Source organism: Lactuca saligna, chromosome 6 (genome assembly GCF_052625555.1).
Source record: "Lactuca saligna cultivar CGN05327 chromosome 6, ASM5262555v1, whole genome shotgun sequence".
Taxonomy (NCBI): Eukaryota; Viridiplantae; Streptophyta; class Magnoliopsida; order Asterales; family Asteraceae; genus Lactuca; species Lactuca saligna.
The window spans coordinates 177587330-177609435 of NC_136422.1; the positions used below are offsets into that span (position 1 = coordinate 177587330).

The 22106-nt window shown below is 35.8% G+C and overlaps 3 protein-coding genes across 4 annotated transcripts; 2 read left to right on the plus strand and 1 right to left on the minus strand.

Moving 5' to 3' along the window:
- Window positions 1–4209: 4209 nt before the first annotated feature.
- LOC145002710 (QWRF motif-containing protein 2-like) lies at window positions 4210–7039 on the plus strand. The gene is made up of 6 exons (XM_078961925.1): window positions 4210–5744; window positions 5858–5977; window positions 6089–6205; window positions 6281–6370; window positions 6451–6558; window positions 6713–7039. The coding sequence occupies exons 1-6, from the start codon at window positions 4512–4514 to the stop codon at window positions 6779–6781; spliced, it is 1737 nt and encodes a 578-aa protein (XP_078818051.1). The 5' UTR covers window positions 4210–4511; the 3' UTR covers window positions 6782–7039.
- A 5452-nt stretch (window positions 7040–12491) lies between these two features.
- Window positions 12492–16363, plus strand: LOC145000870 (uncharacterized). The gene is made up of 13 exons (XM_078960169.1): window positions 12492–12913; window positions 13243–13411; window positions 13526–13606; window positions 13696–13778; window positions 13874–13989; window positions 14127–14237; window positions 14319–14428; window positions 14566–14842; window positions 14930–15007; window positions 15181–15231; window positions 15355–15432; window positions 15945–16022; window positions 16109–16363. The coding sequence occupies exons 1-13, from the start codon at window positions 12901–12903 to the stop codon at window positions 16151–16153; spliced, it is 1290 nt and encodes a 429-aa protein (XP_078816295.1). The 5' UTR covers window positions 12492–12900; the 3' UTR covers window positions 16154–16363.
- A 1230-nt stretch (window positions 16364–17593) lies between these two features.
- On the minus strand, window positions 17594–21490 carry LOC145001083 (Ubiquitin system component Cue protein). 2 transcript variants are annotated; one of them, XM_078960412.1, is made up of 9 exons: window positions 20886–21490; window positions 20391–20550; window positions 20246–20307; window positions 20065–20159; window positions 19871–19984; window positions 19725–19790; window positions 19545–19642; window positions 19017–19456; window positions 17594–18907 (listed from the first exon to the last, which is right to left on the minus strand). In XM_078960412.1, the coding sequence occupies exons 1-9, from the start codon at window positions 21241–21243 to the stop codon at window positions 17772–17774; spliced, it is 2529 nt and encodes an 842-aa protein (XP_078816538.1). In that variant the 5' UTR covers window positions 21244–21490; the 3' UTR covers window positions 17594–17771. The 2 variants fall into 2 exon arrangements, with proteins under 2 accessions (XP_078816538.1, XP_078816539.1); XM_078960413.1 differs by lacking the exon at window positions 20886–21490 and having other exon boundaries at window positions 20065–20148; window positions 20391–20442.
- Between the last annotated feature and the right edge of the window lie 616 nt (window positions 21491–22106).

Consider the following 22106-nt stretch of genomic DNA (forward strand, 5'->3'; position numbering starts at 1 on the left):
GCCTTTTGAAGCTTCCCGAAGCTCTATGGGTGTGCTATTTCCAGTGGTCACTGAAGAAGGAGCTTTTTTGTGCAGCTCATTCCCGAAGTTAGGCTTGGACTTTTCTGAAAATTTCCACAATTTCACGTTACCTTGGTCTAGGAGTTGTAGTGGAATGGAATTTGGGGGAAGGGGATGAAGAGTTGGAAAGGAATGATGTAGCACCTGGTTTCCGGTATGTGAATTTTATTTGAATATTTCCCTATTTTAGCCTTGGACTCGGCGAGTCGTAGGTCCGACTCGCCGAGTAGGGACGAGACTCAGGACACGTTTAAGTTGGCGACTCGGCGAGTCCATATCCCGGACTCGGCGAGTCACCGCTGCTGGATGAAACCCTAAATTTCAAGGGTTTGCACCCTATTTAAACCCTCATTCCGCCCCAAACTAGTCCCCATTCACCCCCAGAACTCCCAACATCGTTTCTACCCTTATTTCCTTGAGAGATTGAAGTGTTTTGGAGTGTTCTTGAAGATTTTGAAGAGAAAGAAGAGTAGATCAAGAAGAGGAGAAGGAGACCAGGCATCTTTGTGTCATCTCAACATTTTCCTTGAGGTATAGCTCGTTTCCCCTCTGTTTTCAAGCTTGTAATCTCTTTTAGCTTCATGGGAGTCCTTCTTGGGCTCTTCCCCAAGCTTGTTTGTGCTTTGTGGGTTGTAATAAGTTGTTAGCCTTTAGATCTAGGCATGATTTAGTCCCTGGAGCTTGGATCTAATGCCTTTATGGTGTCATATTGCATGAAAGCCTTAGATCTACCTCTTTTGGTGCACTTTGAGCCTTAAAATCCATATTGGTGAATATCTACACGTAAAGTTGGAAACTTTACGTGTGATTTGTGCCCTAGAAGCCCAAATCTGTGCATGGCATGGACTGGAATCGAGCAAATCGTTGTATTTGATGGATGCATGGCTGCGACTTGGCGAGTCGTATATGTGACTCGACGAGTCTGGTCGCGAGTCACTGAATTGGTCCCTTTATGAAGTATCGAGTTGAGCCGTGAGTCACAGGGGGTGACTCGGTGAGTTGGAAGTTGAACTCACCTATGATAGGACTCGGCGAGTCAATGCCCTGACTCGGCGAGTCCAAGGCAATCTTCATAGATCAAGAACAGACTCGGCGAGTCTTAGCATAAGTGTTCTTCGGATGAAGATGAACTCGACGAGTTGTTCATACAACTCGGCGAGTAGGATGAAGAGGTTGAACGTTAGTCTAGAAGATGAACTCGTCGAGTCATAGCCTAACTCGACGAGTAGAAACAGGGACTTAGGACAATCGTCTGATAGGGACTCGACGAGTTGGAGAGCCAACTCAGCGAGTCGGGTCAACTGAAAGTTGACTCTGACTTTGACTTAGAGCTAGACCAGGGGTAAAATGGTCATTTTACCCAAAGGACAGTTAACAGTGTTTGATTGAGTATGTTGTGGGAATTGCAGCCGGAGGATTTCCGGAGCAGCAGCGGTCAGTTAGTTCCCGATCAGTTCAGCAGCTACTTTGAGGTGAGTTACCTTCCAGTAGTGGTAGGTCTAAGGCCACAATGCCGGCCCACCAGTAGGAGACGTATGATAGATGATTGTCTTTGTGATATCATCTAGGTTTGCTATTACCTAATATGTTATATGCTATCATGATACGTTATATGCGATAGTAGTAGAGTTCGGTTGTTAGGACCGCAGGGTAGTCAGATACCCCAGAAACGTCTGACAGTATGTGATGATATGTTTGTATGTTGGCCTGTTATGTTATGCGATAGAGGTAGCAGAAGGGGACCAGTCCCCGAGGATCGGTTGTTAGGACCGATGGGTAGTCAGCACCCCAGAATGGCTTGACACGGGTAGGACGGCACCCTAGAATGGCCGTATGGGTAGGTCGGCACCCCAGAATGGCCGTACCGGGTAGTCAGGCACTCTAGAATAGCCTGGCAGTACGTATGTTATGTGTTTGTATGGTATGTGGTACGTTGGGGGAACTCACTAAGCTTTGTGCTTACGTTTACAGTTTTGTTTTCAGGTACCTCTTCACCGAAGGGGAAGGAGCCGGCGCGGTAGCGGCACATCATGCACACACTCTGGTTTCCGCATTTACGAGATTCACTGGGATTGTACTCTGATATTTTGATGGGATGTATGGCTTGACTTTTTAAAACAAGGTTTTGTTTATTAATGTTTTCTAAAGTAATATTTTAAAATGAAAATTTCGGACATGAAAATTGGGTCGTTACAAATGAGGGTCCGGAAACTACAGAGTACCTCGTTGAGAAATTATGATTCAACCAATCATCATCTTCCAGATGCCCCAGACCTTCATCAAAATTGAGCAAATAACTAGCCCGATCGTACTGGAATTTGGCGTGCGGACGTCATTGCTTGTTAAACCGACGAATAAACGTCTTCAATTTCGGAACGACGACAAGCACCGACCACTCTTTAATCTTCTTAAATTGTGATAATCCCTTGGACCACCACCGATTGTCATCGGCTTTTCCGTCGTCTGCGGTCCCTAGCCACCCGTTCGGCTCTACGGAAAATGTAAATTGATCGCAATGAATACACGACATCCAGAAACAATATCTTTTTCTCGGGGAATGAGACCTCATCAATTAATTCTTCATCGATACCGGAATGAGACGTCTATCTCGGTCTTCAGTATTCCTGTTCTTGTTTCTTGAATACCCTTGTCGATTTTGTCTTGAAAAGTCTGGGTTTCTTCTTGAACATCGAGTTTGTGTCCAAAAAGTACTACTTTGACATCAAGAATCTTACCAAGGATGCCATGAGATACGAAATGAGACACCGACAACATTTGGTCGAGTAAAGAGGTTTTTGGGGATGTAGGTTGGTACGCTGAGGTGGTTCTCGATTAGCCTTGCTGGTGCTGGACAGAGAAGGACATATTCAATTGGTTGTGGCGGTGATCAAATGGGAGGCGGCGACATTTCGAGATATATTCTTATACCTATGAGAGAGAGAGAGAGAGAGAGAGGGGTGGGACCCTTTATTAAATAAATTATATTTTTTTAAAATAACAAAAAACTTCATAAACGGTCCCTCTTTTGTGAAATGACGGAAATACCCTTCATTTAACGTTCAAAAGGTTACGGAGTTAGTGAAAAGGACCATTGTTAAAAGTTTTGAAACCACAGGGATCATCTGTGAGGTTTTTTGAACTTAGGGATTAAACTTGATATTTTTGAAAACCACAAGAACCATTTTTGAAGTTTTGTCAAAAAAGTATGTAGACTCGTCGTTGATAGGGTGTATGCACGTTAATGATTTCAATTATATGTGTTTAAAGTTTATACATATCCATTGTTTGTATGTAAAGATGTTCTAAATGTATTATTATACAACCAATCCATTATACACTGGAGCACATTAGGTGTTGCATCAAATGGTGGTGGTTTAAAAAAATATCTATGAAACCATTGTTTCGGTTACAATCGAACTCATCTGATTGTACGATAGATGTTATAGATTTTCTCAATAGAGTTCAAGAGCTCATATATATATTAAAATATTTTGTAAAACTTATTATAGTGGCAAAGGATTGATTTTATGATACAAAAAAGAAATAGTCAATATTAATAATTACATTTCTGTCCACAAAAACAAATGAGTAAATTGCTACAATGATATATTTTATTGTCGTTATTAAATTTATCCTTAATATAGTAATAAGTAGTTGTGCTATTATTTCAAGCTGGTAAACACAAATTGAAACATCTGCTTCCAAACTGGTAATGGCAAGTAGCTAAAAGTTGGTTGGTACATGCACTAACATTCTTCAACATGAAGTTATTTTAGTCTCACTTTTATTTATATTTTTAGTTGTTATCATCTACCCCTTCTTAACCACCATTTTTATGTCACATCTTCCTTCAAACATTTTTTTTCTATAATTATTTCCACTGATATTACTACATGAAAAGTTGAAAACCTTAGAATTGTTACAGAAATAATTCAAATTTAATTAAACTAAAGTAAATTATCTTTAGATAATTTGATTTGACTAATTTGTATTTATTAACTAAACCACCCACAAATTGAGTGATGCAACAACAAACACACAACCAACTGGTACAATGACAAAATTCCATTTAATCAAAAAAAATATTATCATCTAGGTTAAATGGTGTCGATGTACCATATAATAATTAATGCAATTAAAACACATTTTCATTGATGTTATGGTGACTCTAACAGAAGATTCCAACACTCTTGATTATAATTATACAACTATATATAAATCTTGATCACACACACACACGTACACACACATTCCTTCAATAAAATCTTCTCTCTCGTCTTCTCGCCGGAAAACAGCCATATTCCCATTGTCACCACCAATGCATTATGCATTCTAAATAACTATCTGTTTCGATTTCATTCATTACCATATTTCATTTGAGTTACCAGATTTGCTATTGGCTTGGAATTAGAGATTTATTTTGCACATTTTGGTTAGAGAAATGCGAGATAATGGTTGCTGCTGCTGTGTCTTCTACCGATACAACACCTAATCCTAAGGTCTCGTCACGGGCTCCGGCACCGGCAAGGTCGAAGCGTGCACCGCTATTGCCTTCAAAGAGTGACAACAATGGTCCTCCTCTGTCACGGTACTCGTCTTCTGGTTCTTCTTCACCTCCTGATACAGTTACAACGATGTCATCTCCATCGTCGTCGTGTTCCTCTTCTACAACAACGACGTCGTCTCCAAATTCTGTGTGTACTCCTAGGAGGCGGATTCCGTCGCCAATTGTTTCTCGAACTAATTCCGTAACGACAGTGTCTACGGTGACTAATAAGCGAGATCAATCAGCGGAACGGCGTCATACTGGAAATTTACGTACAGGTGTGACGTCAGCGAGCGCGAAGATGGTGACGAAAACGTCTGCAAGGAGTTTGTTGGTTTCGTTTCAAGGTGAATCGTTTGCGCTTCCGGTTAGCAAGGCGGCGAAGCCGGTGCACAATGGATTGAGATATCGTACACCGGAAAGGAGGAAGGCTGTAGCGACGCCGGCTAAGACTTCCGATGTTTCGCAGCTCATTGAATCGAAATTAAGTGGATCTGGAACTGGAACTGGAACAGCCGGTGCTGATAGGGCTTTACAAAAGTTCATCGAGACGAAACTGAAACGTAATACAGAGATTCCAGGGATCGACGAAACTGTTAATAAGCTTGTATATGATTCTGATAATTCCGATCATGCCTTTTCCGATACAGAGAGTATTTCCTCCGGGAGCACCCTGTGTAATGTTCGAGGTGGAGGGCGTCGTGCTGTGGTGGTTCCGGCTAGGTTTTGGCAAGAAACGATTAATCTGCTTAGACGAGTGCAACCAGAGTCTGTTTCACCACCGTTGTCCAATAGCAATAACCTGATCTCCGGATATAAGATTTTAGATGATGGTCCCAAACTCTCCCGACGCGGATCACCATCTTTTCCAGTCGGCGGAGCTATTCCACTCCCTGCATCGAAGCACAAGCCGAATCCCAATCCATTTTCAATACGCAATGGAGTACGATCTAAAAGTAATTTGCTAAACACACCTTCAATTCTCAACTTTTCTGCTGACAGAAGGAGAGGGAAGGTGGGAGAGAACAAGCTTGTTGATGCACATGCGTTAAGACTGTTTCATAACAAACATCTGCAATGGCGGTTTGCAAATGCTAAAGTAGATGCTGCCATGGTTGTCCAGCAAGCAACTGCTCAGGTAACTTAACAGCCACCAAATTGGAGTTTTCAATTGATCTTCGCCACCATAAAGATATCATACAGTCTATCCTTTCTGTACATTTTATCTGAAACAATTACTATTTATTTCAGAAAAGTCTGTATAACGCATGGGTGACTATCTCAAAGATGTGGCATTCTGTCATATCCAAAAGATTACAGATACAACAACTGAATCAGGACTTGAAGTTGCACTCTATCCTGAAGAAACAAGTAAAAATGACAATTCACTTCATTGTCACTTTCATTTTGTTATTGATTTTCCCCTATTTTTAATATAAAATAGTGTTCTTAATTCTGATTGTATGTTTTTGACAAATGGAGATGCCATATTTGGATGAATGGGATCAAAATGAAAAGGATCACTCCATCTCCTTAGGTGGGGCTATTAAGGTTCTGGAGTCTAGCTCTCTTTGTCTTCCAGTTTTATGTGGTGCAAAGGTATGATCTTCAAATCTTAATGATCTTCAAAAGTAAAACTGTAAAAAATATTTTTTACATTCATTGATTTTACAGGCTGATGTTGAAAATTTGAAAGACGCCATTTTCTCAGCTGTTGATGTGATGCAGACAATATCAGTCTCCATATGCTCTTTAGTAACTAAGGTGAAGCGGAACAACTAACTCTATGAATCTTTCTTTTTTCAACTTTTTTTTCTTCTACATGAAACATTTTATTAAAACAGGTGGAGAATGTGAATTTTTTGGCATTTGAACTTCAACAAACAACAAAAAGCGAATGCTTTTTGCTTGATCGATGCAAGGATCTATTTTCAACATCAACACTCTTTGAGGCAAGTCTTGTTAGTGGTTTTCTTTTTTCCTTTGAAGGGTTGAAAAAATATTTGAGAAAATAAAGGAACTCATATGAAAATGGAAAGAAAAAAAAGTAAATGAGGACAGATTTGTAAAATGACTGAGACTTTCTCGATCTTTCTTTGTGCACAGGTGCAAGAATGTAGTCTGAGAGCACATGCATTACAACTTGTACGTCCGGGTACAATGACAAGACTGTGAAGGTGATGTCGCTTTGACCACTTACCAAAAAACAAATTACTAACACAATACTGGAAATTCCAACTTTGCCCTTTATCATGGAGCTAATTCAATAAACCAAAGAGTAGGTGAGTGTCATATATGCATATGTTTGTTCTTTCATTTGTGTAGTGTTCCTTTTTTTTATCTTTAGGATTAGATGGGAACAATTTGCGTATAGGTTAGAAAATACATGTAAACTTTTATTTTTAATGCAAATATATTATCTTTTTGTCGAAATTTTCTTTTGAAGCTCTATTTGATTTTTCCTTTGGTTTTGATGGGTATTTATTTTACTACTTTGCCTTCTCACAATTGATCAATTGAAGGGTAAGGGGAACTTTGGTAGCATCTGGAAAATTCATATTTGAATGATGCATACCTTATGTACGAATCTATATCTAGATTATAAATTGATGTTTGGTTAGGTATATGAATGTCTATGTCTTAATGATGAAAATGATTTTAGTAATTAATGAATGATGATTGAACTTGTATAATTATAAATAAAAAAAATCATAAAATCCAAATTAAACACAAATTAAAATTATATGTAATACATATCCAAATTAAACATCATATAATATCCAAAATTAAACATCATACAACATCCAACTTAAAAATAATATTTTGCATATAAACTTAATATAATTGATTAACGGTTTTGTCACGTAAAGTAGCAATATATTTCATTGTCTTGGTTACCCTATTGAACGCCGAGTGCATTTTAGTCATCACTTTCTCCATATTGTACTTCACTAGTAAACATAGTGTCTTATTTAAAGTCTATAAATAACTGATCATGAATACTATATATTGTTATAAAATTATGTGTTACAAAACAATCACTATGTCTTTTTGTACTGGAAGAGGATGAGGAGCTATTTGCTTTAGGATTGAGAATCTCGTCTTCAAAACACTATAAGTGCGCGCAATAACACTTTTGAGTTGTGCGCTAGCATGGTTGAACCTTTCCTCCTTAATTAATGTACGGTGGTATCGAAAATCAGCTAAACAATATCTTATATTGTGGTAGGGGTTATGATGTTTTGGTTAATGCACTAGTGTTCGTGTATGTGGCACCACATACACCAACACTCGTGGACTAGTGAATAAGGTATGTGCATGAGCATGGTTGAATCTTTCTTTCTTAGTTAACACATGAGTGTGGTGTATACGGCATCTCAAAGGTAACATTTATCTGTAAATGTAAGTGATGCAATTGCTATATGAAAAATATATAATGTATTTAATAATCAAATTAAAAAAAATACAAACCTAGTGGAGGGAATGGAAAACCAGAATTCGAAAGACAAACAAAATTTTGTAATATCGAAGCTTTCACTAAAAAGCAAAATAGACATTTGGTATCTTGGGTCAAATATTCTCCACTCAATTTTAACCAACTTTTCTATACCCAGTTCCATATCACACTCTTTATGTTTCTTCACTAATATCCTTGCAACTTTGTCAATTTCCTCACCGACTTCGATGATCTTTACATTGATTGTTGCTTTTTCTTTTCGATTTGATCCTCTGTTTTTGGAACAACTAGAGGTTCCTTCATTTGAATTTCGGGAGAAGTCATACTTTCCATCTTAGTTAAATTAATGAGAAATTAAATATCCTCCTACCTTTTCTTCCTACTTATCTTCTTACCCACATGAAATTGTGACAAGTGTCATGTTTAGATAAAATTAATGATATTTTATGACACTTGTCATATTTTTAAATAGGTAGGAAGATAATTAGGAAGAAAAGTACGATGATATTTAATTTCTCTAAATTAATATCATAAAATTCACTTAAATTAACGTTGGGCGAGTCAAAAGAAGGGTGAGAAAGTGTAGAAGATGACCCCAACAGCCAACGTTGGTCGAAGTCTCCATCGAACAACACGACACAAAGATCAAGGTACGCTAGTGGAGAAGTTCTCAACACTTGTACCATTTTGTTCGACTACCTGAAATGTATTTATAAACATATGCCAACTAAAGATTGCCAAAGAAATGTAACATAAATACTTGTAACAGATAAATGAATCATATAGTGACATGTCACACCCTCGGCTGGTGGTGGATCGTCGAGTCGTGCGACATTAGGATGTTGGATCACAAATATTGAACACATATTGAACAGTACAAAACAAGATTTAACATAAATATTACCTCCATTATGTAAAAAATAGTACATCATAATATGTTTTATTAGAATCTCTAATAAAAAGGCGCCTCTACAGTTAGCCATGATAATAAACAATACTAAGCTTCTAGTAGCTCCATCAATAAACTGCTTCTTCAGGGAGTGCAATCTTTTATCTCACAGTATTCTAGGAATACATGTGGGTTTTGAAAGATCAACATAATGTTGGTGAGTTCATATGTTTTATAGTTTGAAAATAATTTCTATACGTAACTATATTTAGTTATAAAAGTATTTTGGCCTTTACGGTTTTTAGAGTAAGATTCGACTGTTTGTAGGTACTATTTCTTTCTTACTCTTTCTTATGGTTATTGTTTACTATCATTCTTTTTAGGTGTCTCCCTATCAAATGTACTACATTAGGCATTTCTTATCGTATGTTTCTATCTTGCTTATTGTATCTCAAAAGGTAGGTTAACAAGTAACTATCATATTGAGGTAGGTTAACATAGGGAGGTGGGTTAATAGGATACTGTCCTGTCCTAGAACTGTATGCTTAAGATGTTCCTTTTTTCGAACGTCCGTAGTATTATTACATGTAGTATGTACTACTTATCAATTTAAGGGTGATGGACAATGTTACAATGAGTTCCTTATAATCGATTCTTGGATTAACTAATGCTATGCACGATACTTTGTTGTGAAGAACCATGATTATAGGCTGGGGTATGGCTAAAAACTAATTAGGTTTAAAAAGAGTGAAGTGTCTCATTTAACAACTACTTAGTTTAGCCTTAATTGTTGTTGTCATATCGTGTATCTTACTTTCCGTTGTTATCTTTACTTGTATTTAATATATATATTATAATATACATATATTTGAGTAAGCTTAGGTTATTCTATTTTTTTATAGCTGTATCATAGTTGTTTTTGTGTAGTTGTATCGTGGCTTTGGTTTTCGTTAGTTATATTTATTACGTACTTATATATAATTATAGTTTATTCTGTATGATATCCGAGCATTCTAATTACCAGTACAATGTTATCCCAAATGTTGGCCAGGGTGTCAACTAGGTATACTACTTTCCTAGTGAGTTCACCAATGTAACGACCAAGTACAATCTTGTATTTAAAAGTTGGCTAGGATAATAACTAGGTATAATGTTTTTGCTATTAAATTGGCCAGCATAACGACTAGGTACGATGTTTTGTTTGAAAGTTGGCCAGGGTAATAACTAAGAATAATGTTTGCCAACATAAAATTGGCCAGCATAACGACGAGGTACGATGTTGTGCTTGAAAGTTAGCCAAAGTAATAGCTATGTAAAATGTTTTCCAAGTAAAATGGCCAACATAACGACTAAGTATAATATAATCCTTAAAAGTTGGTCAGGGTAACAACTAGGCATAATATTATCGTTAAAAGTTTGGCAAGGTACTACCAAGCATAACATCATCCTAATGGTTCTAGGTATAATTAAATCACTAATATATATATATATATATATATATATATATATATATATATATATATATATATAGCAATAATTATGATAATGATAATGTCCCCATCTCCCCATCCCCCCTGCACGTAAAACATTTGAAAAACGTAAGAGTGGGCCACAAACTCACTCTCGTAGCGTGCTTTAATTGATATTTTCTTCTTGTCGAAAGTAGTCAGGGGCTCGGATTCGAGGGAGAATATTCAGCTAAATAATAATTTTAAAGAAGATAATTTTTTTCTTAAGAAGTAAGAAGGAAGGAAAGAAGGATCAGCGAAAGTGTTTGTCTTGTTGTGGAAATCAAATGAGACATGATGTGGCATTTATAGTCGAAATTTATAAGGGGTACACTGTGCTTTTATGGAGCGTGTCGTGCTCTGTCGTCGTGGCCCATTCTCATGCTGACACATGTCTGTTCTCCGTGGTCTATAATGCCCATTCTATAAGTTTGTGTAATGTTGATTTTTGTAAATTGTGTAACTTCTTCATACGAGCTCCGTTTTCGACATTCCTTATATCCATGTGTAGCTATCCCTTATTTTTATACGTTTAAATGATTTTGCGAAAATTATATCTCTCTCGTACGGTGTCCTAATTTTATGCAACTCTACTTCGATTCCGACAATATCCACAACCATCGAGTCCTACTTCGATTCCGGCTACATCCATCGCCGGTAAGTCCTAGGTTTTTTACTTCAAAAAGTTGATTTTTGTTGCTTTGATTCTACTATGATTGAATGGTTTTTACCGTGATTCCTATTGATTCCTACTGTAAGCATGTGTACAAATGATTTTGTTGTGAATTATTTCACACTTTCGATTAGAAAACATGAATACACTCTTTCCAATTACGCGGAGTTCCTCATGAACACACACTTGGAATTCTTGTAGGTTTGGTATATTATTATTCTTACTGTGTGATTGAATTTCAAAATTATTTGCTTCAACATGTATTTGATTCAATATTATTGGATTTATGTTTTGTTCATTTTTCTAAATGGATGTTATTACAATGCTTTGTTACTGGGATGGGACAATTTGTTGGGTTTTTATTCAAAAATTAGTTTCAAAAATAAGATTTTAGCAACGGAAGACTTGGGTATATTTTTTGAACAATTATAAACTAGTTATAACTAACCATGAATCTTCTTGTAAAGATTGGAAAGAAAACAAAACACAAAAGAAGAAGAAGAATTCAACAATCTTTGTAGACTTTGAATCCTCTAAAGGAGGCTGAGAAGTTGATGAAGAATATAAAACATTTAAGACACCTACATAAAACCAACTTGATGTAAGATGCTAGTCTTGTAAAACTCTTAAAAACAACTCATAATATTTAGTTCATATCAAAATATGAACCAAAAAAAGCAAAAGAAATACAAGTAATCTTCAAAACATAAACCAAAATAAGAGTCTCCAACTCCTCTCTATGTTACGTTTTTTGCATGCAAGAAGTAACAAGAATGAAAGCCTTTCTCTCATCCTATAAAGCAAAAACAATATTTAAGGGTCTTTAACTATTAAGCACGTATGCATCTAGTAGCTAGATTGTTCCCGATTAAACCTGACAATGGAATGAGTTTTGACCTTGATCTGCTCCAAACCCATGTAAATTTAATGGGTTTGGATCATATTTTATGATTCGTTTACTTGTTAAAGACCCATACCCGTTAACATTTTTATTAAAAGAGTCAGGTATGGATCACATAAGTATTAAAACAATAGTTGAATTTTTTTCAAAAAAAATTAAAAATTTTGATAAATATTTTAACTATTATACTCTTTTGATAAATATATTTGAAATCTTTGATAAATATTTTTTTTCAAACACATCTCTTTGGTAATAAAAAATAAAAAATAAATAAAAATAAAAGTCACGTTTAAATTGTAAAAATAAAAAGTGATTAAAAAAAACTTGATTGTAATAAAACGTGATGATAATTAATTAAGTTGAAAAACACAAGATCCATGATTCTTTATTATTTACATTACATTGACCAATGATTTAAAGGTATTTAAAGAAAGTTTGATTGGTTGTCGAAGAACGCAAGAATATTTGACCCTTCTGCCTTTTGCGTTAATGGGATTCTAGAGAGAATTGAAGTTTGCAGTCCAATTTCACGGCGGTATCACCCCCAAATCCGCAGCCGGTAAATTGGGTTTGGTGCATACGCCTTTCAACTGTTCCCGGAAACCAAAGGCCAACATCTGTCCACATCATCCATACAAATACGCAGCCTTGCTCCTCTTTCTCCTCCCACCGGGAAACAACAAATTCATCCAAAAAAATTCATCATCGTCTCTTTCTAGCATCAAATCCTTTCATGGATCCATCGTCTTTCGCTTTATCATCAACAATTCGGTTTATTCTTGATTCTCAGTTGCCTTTTTTTGTACGCTTTCTTATTCATCGTCGACCTTGTACGTCCTTCTGACGACTTAAATTAGCTGTTTCCAATGGGTAAACAACGTAAGTAACAATCTTTAATCATTACTCATTCATTTTATAACATTTTGATATAAATCTGTCTGTTTACGTGATTTACCAGGCTCAATTGAATTAGGGTTCTGTTCAATACTATATCTTTTCTGATGTTGTTCATCATAATCTTGGTTCCTTTGTTTGGATAATCGGTTTCCAAATAAATAGGGTATAAACCCAGTTACGAATTTGTAATTTGTCATCGTTTTCGATCATACAAACTTCTATTTGCCCTTATCGGCTTGAAATAAACTACAACATACTTTATTTTATTCATCGGACTTTAAAATTGATCAAAATTCAATCGATTTTTACAGGTCGTAATCAGCGTAAGAATGCTGCAATGCTTGATAGTGATGATACGGATAGCGTAAGTTCTTCATCAACTATCCGTTCGGATCAAATGCTGGGAAATGGTGGGGAGGAAGTGCAAATTGATAAAGAAAGTGTGTTAGATCAAAGTTTGGATGCTTTATACGAAAAAAGGTAGTATTTTTTTTCCCCAAAATCTCATGACTTTATCTATTAAGTCATTTTATTTTTTATCAAGTAAGAAACACCCATATATATAGCTTACCAGATTAAGTCATTGATTTACAGGGGATCAACAAGGGAGAATGCTTTGGTGACAATCATAGAGGCTTTCAACAGCAGCTTGCCTCATGAATTTGTTGAAAAGAAGTAAAGAACATTTTTTTTTTTACATTTATGGTTTCTCTTCATGGTTATTTATGACATCATCAACATATTTATTTTTGCCTTTCTTTTAGATTTGCAACAATGCTTCATCAATGTCTGAATTCTGTTAAAAAGGGTTCAGCAAAAGAGGTAGCTTTAGCATCTCATGCCATAGGTATACCATACACATTTCTACTTTCTTTATTCACATATTGATTTAACCAGTTATGTAGAGTGCGATAAATATTTATACTTTTTTTTTAATAACAGGATTACTAGCTCTAACTGTTGGCTCTGGTAAAAAAGCACAAGAAATATTAGAAGAAGCAGTTTCTCCAATTTCAGAGGCTCTTAAATCCCGTTCAGAATCATCAAAAATAGCATCGGTTAACTTTCATATAACCTTCTACCGTTTTTAAATATATATATATATATATATATATATATATATATATATATATATATATATATATAAATTTGATTCTTTATTTATTGTTTTTTTTTTCTTCAAAAACAATTCTAGTTGCTAGATTGCTTGGCTGTGATAACTTTTGTTGGAGGAAATGAACCGGAAGAAACCGATAAATGCATGCAAATAATGTGGCAAGTCGTTCATCCCAAACTTGGTCCCAATGTATGCATCTCTTTTTCTTTTAAAAAAAAATCTGTTTTATATTTATAAATTATTTTATGCTGATATAAATTATTCTATAAGGTTGTCGCCACTAAACCATCACCACCAGTGATTACAGCTATGGTATCCGCCTGGTCATTTCTTCTTACAACAATGGATGGTTGGACACTCGATCCCAAAACCTGGCAAGGGTAAAACCTCATCTCATCTGTCTTGTCAAACATAGTACAACCTGTTATGTCATGTCAAACACAGTACAACCTGCTTTGTTATGTCATGTCAATAGAGAACTAGAACTGTGAACTAACTTTTTATAAAAGTTATGCAGGTCAATTTCTTATTTTTCTACACTTCTAGAAAAGGAGGACAGATCTATACGAATAGCTGCTGGTGAAGCACTTGCGTTGATTTTTGAAATTGGAAATTTGGAGAAGTTTTCAATTCAAGAGGGGAATAATAAAGATGTTACGTATATTCAAGGTTTAAGAGCAAAAGTCTTGAATCAAGTTAAGAATCTTTCGGTTGAAGCAGGTGGAAAGGGTTTGACTAAGAAAGATCTTAACAACCAACGCAACACCTTCCGGGACATTCTAGAATTCCTCGAGGTATTTTTATTTCTATACCACGTCCTAGAAGAATTTTGTCGCGTTAAATGATTTTATTAACAATTTTTTTTGTAAAACAAAAAAAAGGATGGTTATAGTCCTGAAACATCTTTGAAGATTGGTGGAGACTCGCTTACCACCACAACATGGTGCCAATTAATACAGGTATGTATTAATCACATTGTGCGTGATACATATCACGCACAATGTATGCATCAAGCACATCACACACCCGGTGTGGTTGATGCATACGATTATCAAACACAATGTTCCACACATTGTGTTTGGTACGGACAATATTAAGCGCTAAAAGTTTTTTTTTTTTTTTTTTTTGACAGCTGAACTTTTTAAAGCGTTTTCTTCGGGGAGGATTTATCAAACACATGCAGGTTTGATTTGCCTACTTTAAAACCGATAAGTGTATATTATATTATTATGTATATGGGTTTTTCTTTTTCATTTTGATATCTTGTTATTGATATTAATGAAGGATTATTTTGTAACCTAAACAGGAAAATGAATTTCTTCATGATGTGTTTGATTTCACACCGAAGAAAAAGCTTATCTCAGGTGTATCTGGAACTGAAAAGGTTCGTTCATATTATAAATATACTTTTTTTTAATGAAGTTGGTTTTTGCTTATTTAATTTGTTATAAAAGGCTTTATTTATTTAGAGTAAATTACACAAATGGTCCCTATGGTTTGGGGTAATTTGCACGCTTAGTCCCTAACTTATTTTTTTAACTCGGAAGATCCCTATTGTTTGTTTTTGTTACACGCTTGGCCCCTACAGTTTATTTTTGTTACACGCTTGGTCCCTATCTTACCTAAAAAGAATATTATTTAAATATGGAAAAATGGTGAGATAGGTAAGGTAAGGTGAGGAGGTGGGGTTTGGGGGTGTGTTTATTTAAATAAATTAAAGAATCAAAGGCCAAAATAGTCTTTTTAGGTAAGACAGGGACCAAGTGCGTAACAAAAACAAACAGAAGGGACCTTCCGAGTTAAAAAATTAAGTTAGGGACCAAACATGTAAATTACTCTAAACCATAGGGACTATTCGTGTAATTTACTCATTTATTTATTTTGGTCTTGGAACAGAGGATGTACAAGTCTCCAAATTCAGCCCTCAACAAGGCAAGGACACAGTACCTCAATAAGCAAAGAATGTTATCACAGGTAAGCTTTTATTTTCTTTTTAAAGGTGAAACGTTTATTTATGCAATAAAGTTTTTTTTAATATTTTTTTTTCATAATTTGAGCAGGATAAGAATGCGGGTCATTATGCTTCGGGGTTTGATGAAGAGTGAAAAACCACAGCATCATTCTGTTACAGATCTGGAACCTTACTATGCAAAAAAATAAAAAAAAAAGATTTATTTTTTTTAGTATATTGCTTAGAAAAAGTTGATGTCTGAGTCACTTTTGCTAAAAAAAGATGAGGGAAACTAGTTGTGATTATGACACCAATAAGGCATATTATTTATTAATAATAAGCTGGATACCTGAATTCATTTGTATCCTTTTCTTGTAATGAATATTCAAATGGTGATACATCATGTATATGGATTTGACATTTGTTGTATTTGTGTTATGTGTATTCAACTATATCCAATGTTTATAATGTATTGGAATACAATACTTGAATTCTTTTGTGTGAAAGATAATAGCAAATACTTATAGGGTAAAGATTAGCATATGCATATGATACATACAATGGGTAACCAACTTATGCCAGGTAGATTGACACATATACAACCCAGGTGGACAGAAAAATGCCAAATCAACACGAATTGGCTACATCAGGTAAAAAAAGGGTAATTTTGACATGTAAATTTATAGTGACCTAAATCGCTAAATAACAATAGTTAGTTACCCAAATTTGACTTTAACCTATGAATAATACCCATAAAACGCAACATGCAATATGAATGATTTTTGTCATTAATCTGAAAGTGATTAAACTAGTGGGAAAAATGTCAAAACAATCATATCTAGTTTACTAACTTTTAGAGAAAAAACATATTAGAGATTTTCTACAAAAATTGTCTTCCAATTAAAAACTTAATAAGCTTTTCTTTACTTTTATATGTATATACATAAATATACGCATTTTAAAAAAAAAAGTTTTATGCCCTTTTAGTTATGGACTTAAACCGAAACGATCTTCAATTCAGGACTTGATCTGTTTTTCTTCAACTTTATATGTATATACATTTGAATATGCTACTTGTGCACATGAAACACTTTCAAGTTCCCATTGCAGTGGACTTTTATATGTATATACATTGGACTAGTACTTGTGCAAAACTTTTTTAGTGAGCTAATCCCAAGATGACTATTTTATTGCTCAAAGATGCTCACTAAACTCCAACGTTGTCATTTAATGAAATTGATTAAACAACACATTCAACATGTTACAAGATGCCCACTAAACGTATTTCTTCATTAGACTCGATCCCATCATAAAACCAGTAAACTGCTACCATATATTAAAAAACTACTTCACCTACAAACAACAAAATTGCCATCTCAGAAAATATAAAAATAAAATGCTAAATCGTCAACAAACCTATTGTAACCAGTCACCAATGGTATCTTTTGTATATTGGAAAAAGATCATTTGTAAATACATATACAAAAAAAGAAAAGATTAATGATATTTTTTGTACGTGCATCTAAGATAATTAATGGTGTATCATTGACATTAGTAGAAGATTATATTATATTTGGGAATGAGACTTCAATAGTAGACACGAAAAGTAGGAGGATATTTTAATTTCTCTAATCAAAAAACATAAACATAAACATGGATTAATCCCGTATTCTATTTATAATAATATATGGGTTAACCATTAATAACCCCATTCCACTAATCAATAAACCACATGTGCAAGTATCCATAAAACATCTTTTCAACCAACAAACTCAAAACCCACCAAGCCCAGAAAAATGTTTCTTCATAGCTTGATCTTTCCTGTAATGATTACTCCTCCCCCCTCCACCACCCCTCCTCCCTCTCCCCCTCCCTCCTCTTCCACGTTCACCACCACCATCCTCCTCGTCATTCCCTTCCACCACATTTTGCTCCTTTCCAACATTACCCCTCCCCCGTCCCCCTTGATTCACCCCATCACTCGTTCTCACAGGGGCATTATTGTCTTTTCCCCTACCCCTCCTCACTGACTCCCCATTCCCCCGTCCTCCTACCACATCATTCATTTCCACCACCTTTTGCACCGCACCCAACGGTAAATTACCACCCCGCCCAAGCCCATGAATCGTTTCTTTCTGCGCTTGATTTACGATATTAGCCTCGTTATAATTCGCAGCTGCAACAGAACCCGAAACCTTATAACTATAATTCTTCCCATCCTTAACAAAAAACTGAGGTTTTTGTCTCGACCCCCATCTAGAAGCTTCTGAAGCCGAAGTATCATTGGAATTCACTTTCTCACTGTAATCATCAAGTCCGGAATCCACAACACTCAATCCAAGATCATCAAAAGAATCATCATACTCATCTTCATACTCAGCAACAGATTGAAGTGCAAAACTCTTGGAAGCTTCATCTTTTGTGTTAAGAATTTCAGAATCCGGTTTGTTTGTATTTGACTTTCTAATGAATCTCCCAATTGAAGAAGATGATGTTGAAGATGGGCTCGGGCTCATTAATTTTGTGGGTGTTGGTGGTGTAACTTCGATTAGTTTTCCTTTTCCTTTATCGTTTTGGGGGAGGGGTGGTGGGGTGGGGTGGGGTGGGGGTATGGGTAGGGTGGGGTCCAGTGAAAGTAGGTCGCTATGAAGTGTTCCTTCTAGAATTCTTTGAATGACTTCTTCAGGGTTTTGGTTGTATACTTCGAGACATGCTGAAATGAAGCCTTGACTATAATCGGGAAAAAGGTCTTTTATTTGACTGATTTTGGATTCGATTATCGCGTTGTCTTCGTCCATTTCTATCTTTGTGTTTGTTGTGGAGGGTAATTTTGGTATTTGTATGGCTGTGGGGACCAGTATGATTCCGGAAAGAAACTGGAATTGTTCCTTGTCTAGTGAGATCCAACCTATAAAGAAGAAAGAAATTGTGTTACTGTTTGGTATGATGGAATCAGCACAGGAATGGAATGGAACATTCCATTCCCTCTGATCGAATCAAGTATAAAAGATTCATACCATCATTCACTAGGAGCTGAAGTCTATCCATCAATTGGTATTTCTTTTCAACACTTTGAAGCAAAGAATTTACACTCCTTTCTTCTTGAACAATCGAACATTCTTCACTAATTTCACGAAATGTCTGAACCAAAATATCTGCCCTGATGACTGGATCTTCCACTTGGGCAGGAAAAATCTTTGAGGCAAATGGAAGACGTGCACTTTCTACAAACATTTCTTCATTTAAGTAACACAAATTCACTAACTTCCAACAAAAATCAACAATTCTAGATGATAACATCTTCAAACTAATCACAACTTTCGGTAACATCTCTGAAGAGATGCTTTCACTTCCAATTTTCTTTGATGAAAATAGTATTTTAAACCCACGCTGCAGATTTGGCAACAATGAATCATGCAATCTTGCAAGAATTTTAACCAATTCATCGCTTCCGAAACTACAACAAGAAAACCAATCAACATTTGGTGTCATGAAAAAGTCAACAATCAAGATTTAGTGTTATAAAATTGGAAGTGAAACTGTACCTTGTTTCAACAGGGCAGGAGAAAAAGACAGCAGCATGGTTGTAAGCAGCAACCAAAGCATCCATTGATACAATAGCATCATTTATAAAATCCATTACCTAAAAAGGAAAGGAAAGTATACAAATAAGCATAATAACACACAATCACTACTTGTTTCAATTAAAGAAAAGCTTCAAGTACCTCAAGATAGTCAGAGTGAAGTTGTGTTAGACCATCATCTTGGGCGTTATGAGATGACAATAAAACCTACACTTCAACCCAATAGACAAAAATATTCAATATGCAAACATAAAAAATAGTATAAGAAAAAGCTTAAGGGAAACTACCTCTAAGGATGTGCTACATCGCTCATACATGGTATGAACTATGTTAAGAAAATGAGAAATAACAGCATTGAAGCTATCATGGATCGAAGGTTGGGCCTTTATTGCATTTGTAACCTGAAAAAATAGTGATCGTGTTGAATGAAGGGTAGTTTTGGTATTTTCACTACTTATTTCGTTGTTTTGTAAGCACTTACAATTAACTTTGTCAACTCTTCATTCTCATGACCGTAAATTGCACAAATATCTAGCAGCTTAGGCAAGTCAAGCAACTTCTTTTCCTGCAAAATGACTACATGTATAACTAGTAAACAAGGATTCCATAAAATGATAAATGTCAGAGTAAATTTATAGCTTATATACTAAAATGGGACACACCTGCATGATCTTTTGCACTAAGACTATCAGAAGCCTTGGCACCAGGGTCCCGATTTGAAGATCTTCACAAGGAAAGTTATGCAATCTTGAAGTAAATGATGTGGTCAAAATTGTGGTGAAAATTCAGAAAGGAGTCTAAACATACATGCGATAGAGAATCATGAATACACGCCTGCTGAGCTCATGCTCGCCAACAATCACCCCTGCAACTATTCCCTTGGCGCCACGATAAGGAAAGTCATACCATCTACTTCTGTACTTCAAGAAACTTTCCAGAAAAGCATGAAGAGAAGTATCACTAGCCACTGAGATCAAATGGAAAGAGAAACACCAACAAACGTGAGGAATTTAACATGATAGACTACGCCAATCTGTAAGAACACAAGTAGTACACGAGTAACGAATGATTGATTCACAAAAATTTGTAAGTTTTTTGTGCATCAAAGCATGTGTAAGTAACTTGCGATTGGTTTCCGTTGCAAAAGTTTACAGTTACGTCTTGACGCAATTTCTTGCTTGTTGATTGACGGACGCCAATATGCAAGCAACTTAACACTACATCGAAGTGAAATGAAGTGCACGAGTAATCAACGATTGACGTGATTTAAGCAATCTAACGAAATTAAGATTTTGGAAAAACCTTCTCTCCAAAAATCTTTGGGGTTTAACTTGAGCAAGATAGAGCACTCTCTATTCAACAAATCAACAACTCCCTGAGATTCCACAGGATCCAGACCCCCTTCCGCAACCCCTAGACCCGCCGCAACCGCCTCGTCCTGCGGCAAGTAACTTATAAATTTGCCAGCTTGAATCCCACGCTGCCCACTGGAACTTTTACTGATACCGGATGAAGATGATTGCTGCTGCTGTTGCCGAAGAGAATCGGAGAGCGTCGGCTTCGAATTGTGAGTTTGGGACGCTGCCGCTTTAGGTACGAATCTCTGTTGCTGGGTTTTGTTGGGCAAACTCCTGTTATTGAATCGTTGATTGTTCGACATTACAAGAAAAAAGTATCTGTTTGTGTGTGTGATAATGTGTGCTTTGTTAGGGTTTTAGGTGATGGTGATGAGTCTGTGAGAATCGTCGATGTATAAATTTGGCTATTTGGGTTGCAAATCTCGATTTGGAAGGTGTATCGATGAGGAAGCGATGTATATGGAAAGCACGAAACGCCGTCGTGTCGATGCGTGGAAAGCAAACAAGAAACAGCGCCTTGGAGGCGGAACTCCAAACGAAGTCAACTACCTCAACCTGTGAAAAGAAGCCCAAAATAGTTTTACTATAATCACCAAATTGCAAAAATGGTCACTATCATTTTTTTTGGGTTTTAATACAAACCTTTAATTTTTTTGGATTGGTGGTTTTTTGAACTATTTTTTTGGTTTCTATTCAAACTAAAAAGACTATTATACCCTTAATGAATTTAGTTTTTATTTTTCTTCTATTTTTTAAAATTATTATTATTATTAAATATAAAATCGGGCCCCCACCTCTCTCTCTCTCGATCTCTCTCTCTCTCTCTTGATAATCCACTTTACAATGGAGGTATCCTAAAAAAAAGTTGGAAGCTGTAATAGCCTTATTACCAAATCTCACTCATTCAAATCCCCCAAATCGCTCCATAGATCTCACACCCAAATCTTACATCTATGGTTCTTAATGAAATCTCCAATTCACAACATCTGGGTCTCAAGTTTTTTTGTTCATCGTCTTCCCCATACACACTTACAAATAAAGATAACCCAAAACCGAAAACTCCAGATTTGCTCATCGTGTTCTTGAGTAGAATTTATATATCATAAATAGTTGTTTCAATCCCAAATAGTTGTTTCTAGAATAGTTTTTGGGTGTATGTCCTCGA